Source organism: Mustela putorius, unplaced genomic scaffold, assembly GCF_011764305.1.
Source record: "Mustela putorius furo isolate JIRA1106 unplaced genomic scaffold, ASM1176430v1.1 tig00003972_pilon_pilon_pilon, whole genome shotgun sequence".
In the NCBI taxonomy this organism is placed as follows: Eukaryota; Metazoa; Chordata; class Mammalia; order Carnivora; family Mustelidae; genus Mustela; species Mustela putorius.
In genome coordinates, this window is record NW_025422115.1 from 17,485,018 (window position 1) to 17,487,580 (window position 2,563).

Sequence of the window (2,563 nt, forward strand, 5' to 3'; positions counted from 1 at the left end):
TCTGCCTGGGGATTTGTTCTTCCTCTCCCTCTGCCCTCTCCCCACTCCCTTCACTCATGGGCTCTCTTCTAAAACAATAAATCTTTTTTAAAAATCATACATTCATAGAAGATTTATTCATAGTGCAAGATGGAATAATAGATTTTAGGGAGCCTGGTTGGCTCAGCCGGTTAAGCATCTGCCTTCACCTCAGGTCATGATCCCAGGGTCCTGGACTCGAGCTCTGCATTGGGCTCCCTGCTCTGTGAGGAGCCTTCTTCTCCCTGTCCCTCTGCCTGCTGCTCTGCCTACTTGTGCTCTTGCTCTCTGTCAAATAAATAAATGAAATCTTAAAAAAAAAAAAAAGAAACGAAAAGAAGAAGAATAGATTTTAATGTAACAGTATGAAAGTGCCATTGGTATGGTTTCAGATTCTACATTACAACTATCCTTTAAGAAACTGCCACTTGTTGCCCAGCGCCGTGGCCGGCTGCCTGCGGGTTAGGGCCTCCGGGCGGGATCGGAGGACATGGGCGCTCCCTGGGGGAACCCCGGATGGGCGCGGCTGGCGCTGTGCCTCGCGGGTCTGGGGCTCTCCCTCTACGCGCTGCACGTGAAGGCGGCGCGCGCCCGGGACCGGGATTACCGCGCGCTCTGCGACGTGGGCGCAGCCGTCAGCTGTTCGCGCGTCTTCTCCTCCAGGTGGGGCCGGGGCTTCGGGCTGGTGGAACCTGTGCTCGGCGAGGACAGCATCCTCAATCAATCCAATAGCATATTCGGGTGCATCTTCTACACTTTACAGCTGTTGTTAGGTTGCCTCCGGACCCGCTGGGCATCTATCCTGCTGGTGCTGAGTTCCCTGGTGTCTCTTGTCGGTTCTGTCTACCTGGCCTGGATCCTGTTCTTCATACTCTATGATTTCTGCATCGTTTGCATCACTACCTATGCCATCAATGTGGGCCTGCTGGTGCTCAGCTTCCGGAAGGTCCGGGAACCGCAGGGCAAGGTCAAGGGGCACTGAGCCCTCACCCAAGCCAGGCTGACGTCACGCTCTGCCTTGGCATGGGAGCCTTCCCTAGGGGGGCCCATGTCTGGGTCCTTAGAAGTCTGCAGCCTTACCCCACCATACTCCCACGCAGGACAATGGACCAAATGTGCCACATTCTTTCCTCCACGCCAGTGCCTCTGGCTCTGTCCCCAAGGGCTGGGTTCCAAAGCTTCTGCCATTGCACAAAAAGGGAAGGTTCTGAGCAATAAAATTTCTTAAATGAAAAAAAAAAAAAAAAAAAAGAAACTGCCACTTGTTGAATTTTGATGTGGTATCAAAGAATAATACCCACAAAAGGCTATTAAAATACCCCTCCCATGAGGCGCCTGGGGGGCTCAGTCCTTTAAGGATCTGCCTTTAGCTCATTCAGGGGCACTGGGTCCCCACAGCAGGTGGTGTTTCCTGCTCAGCAGGAAGCCTGTTCCTTACCCCCCCCCCACACACACATCCCCTGCTTATACTTTCTTTCTCTCTCTCTCCCCGTCAAATAAATTTTTAAAAATCTTTAAAAAAATAAAATAAAGGGCGCCTGGGTGGCTCAGTGGGTTAAGCCGCTGCCTTCAGCTCAGGTCATGATCTCAGGGTCCTGGGATCGAGTCCCGCATCGGGCTCTCTGCTCAGCAGAGAGCCTGCTTCCTCCTCTCTCTCTCTCTGCCTGCCTCTCTGCCTACTTGTGATCTCTCTCTGTCAAATAAATAAATAAAATCTTTAAAAAATAAAATAAAATAAAATAAAAATACTCCTTTCTTTTCTAACTGCATATTTTTGTGACACTGAATTTTCTCCATATACTTCCACTAAAACAGTAGATGGCCACAGAATGCAGAAGCAGATATGAAAATCAAGCTGTTTTAAAAAATGCAAAACAAAAACCATTCTTTCCACTAAAATTTTTTGTTATAGAAAAAATAGTTTCCTTTCACAAAAGTTCTTTACACTTACACATAATTGGTTTAAAATAGTTATTCTTAGGGCTCCTGGGTGGCTCTGTTGGTTCAGCAAGTGCCTTCGGCTCAGGTCATGATCCCGGAGTCCTGGGGTGGAGTCCCGTATCAGGCTCCCTGCTCCACGGGGAGTCTGCTTCTCCCTCTGACCCTCTCCTATCTCATGCTCTCTCTCACTGTCTCTCTTTCAAATAAATAAATAAAATCTTTTAAAAAATAAAATAAAATAGTTATTTTTAAATGAATTAATACACAATTTAAAAAAATTTCTTAGCTTTCTTTTTTTAAGATTTATTTATTTATTTTGGGGAGACAGAAGGAGGGAGGGGTAGAGGGAGAGATAAACTTAAGTAGATTCCATGCTCAGTGCAAAACCCCACTCGGGGCTCCATCCCATGACCCTGACATGACCAGAGCGGAAACCAAGAGTTGGATGCTTAACCAACCGCACCACCCAGGGGTTTCTAGCTTTAATTTCTTTTTAAGATTTTATTTACTTATTAGTTTATTTGTCAAAGATAAAGAGAGCACACGCAGGCAGAGTGGCAGGCAGAGGCAGAGAGAGAAGCAGGCTCCCCACTGAGCAAGGAAC

The 2,563-nt window shown here is 47.5% G+C and overlaps 1 protein-coding gene across 1 annotated transcript; it reads left to right on the forward strand.

Moving 5' to 3' along the window:
• The first annotated feature begins 458 nt into the window (after positions 1 to 458).
• On the forward strand, positions 459 to 1,267 carry LOC101677403 (vitamin K epoxide reductase complex subunit 1). The gene has a single exon (XM_013059341.2). The coding sequence runs from the start codon at positions 509 to 511 to the stop codon at positions 998 to 1,000; it is 492 nt and encodes a 163-aa protein (XP_012914795.2). The 5' UTR covers positions 459 to 508; the 3' UTR covers positions 1,001 to 1,267.
• The last annotated feature ends 1,296 nt before the right edge of the window (positions 1,268 to 2,563 follow it).

Coding starts and splice junctions, on each gene's coding strand:
- LOC101677403 (XM_013059341.2), top strand. CDS start 509: ATGGGCGCTCCCTGGGGGAACCCCGGATGGGCGCGGCTGGCGCTGTGC.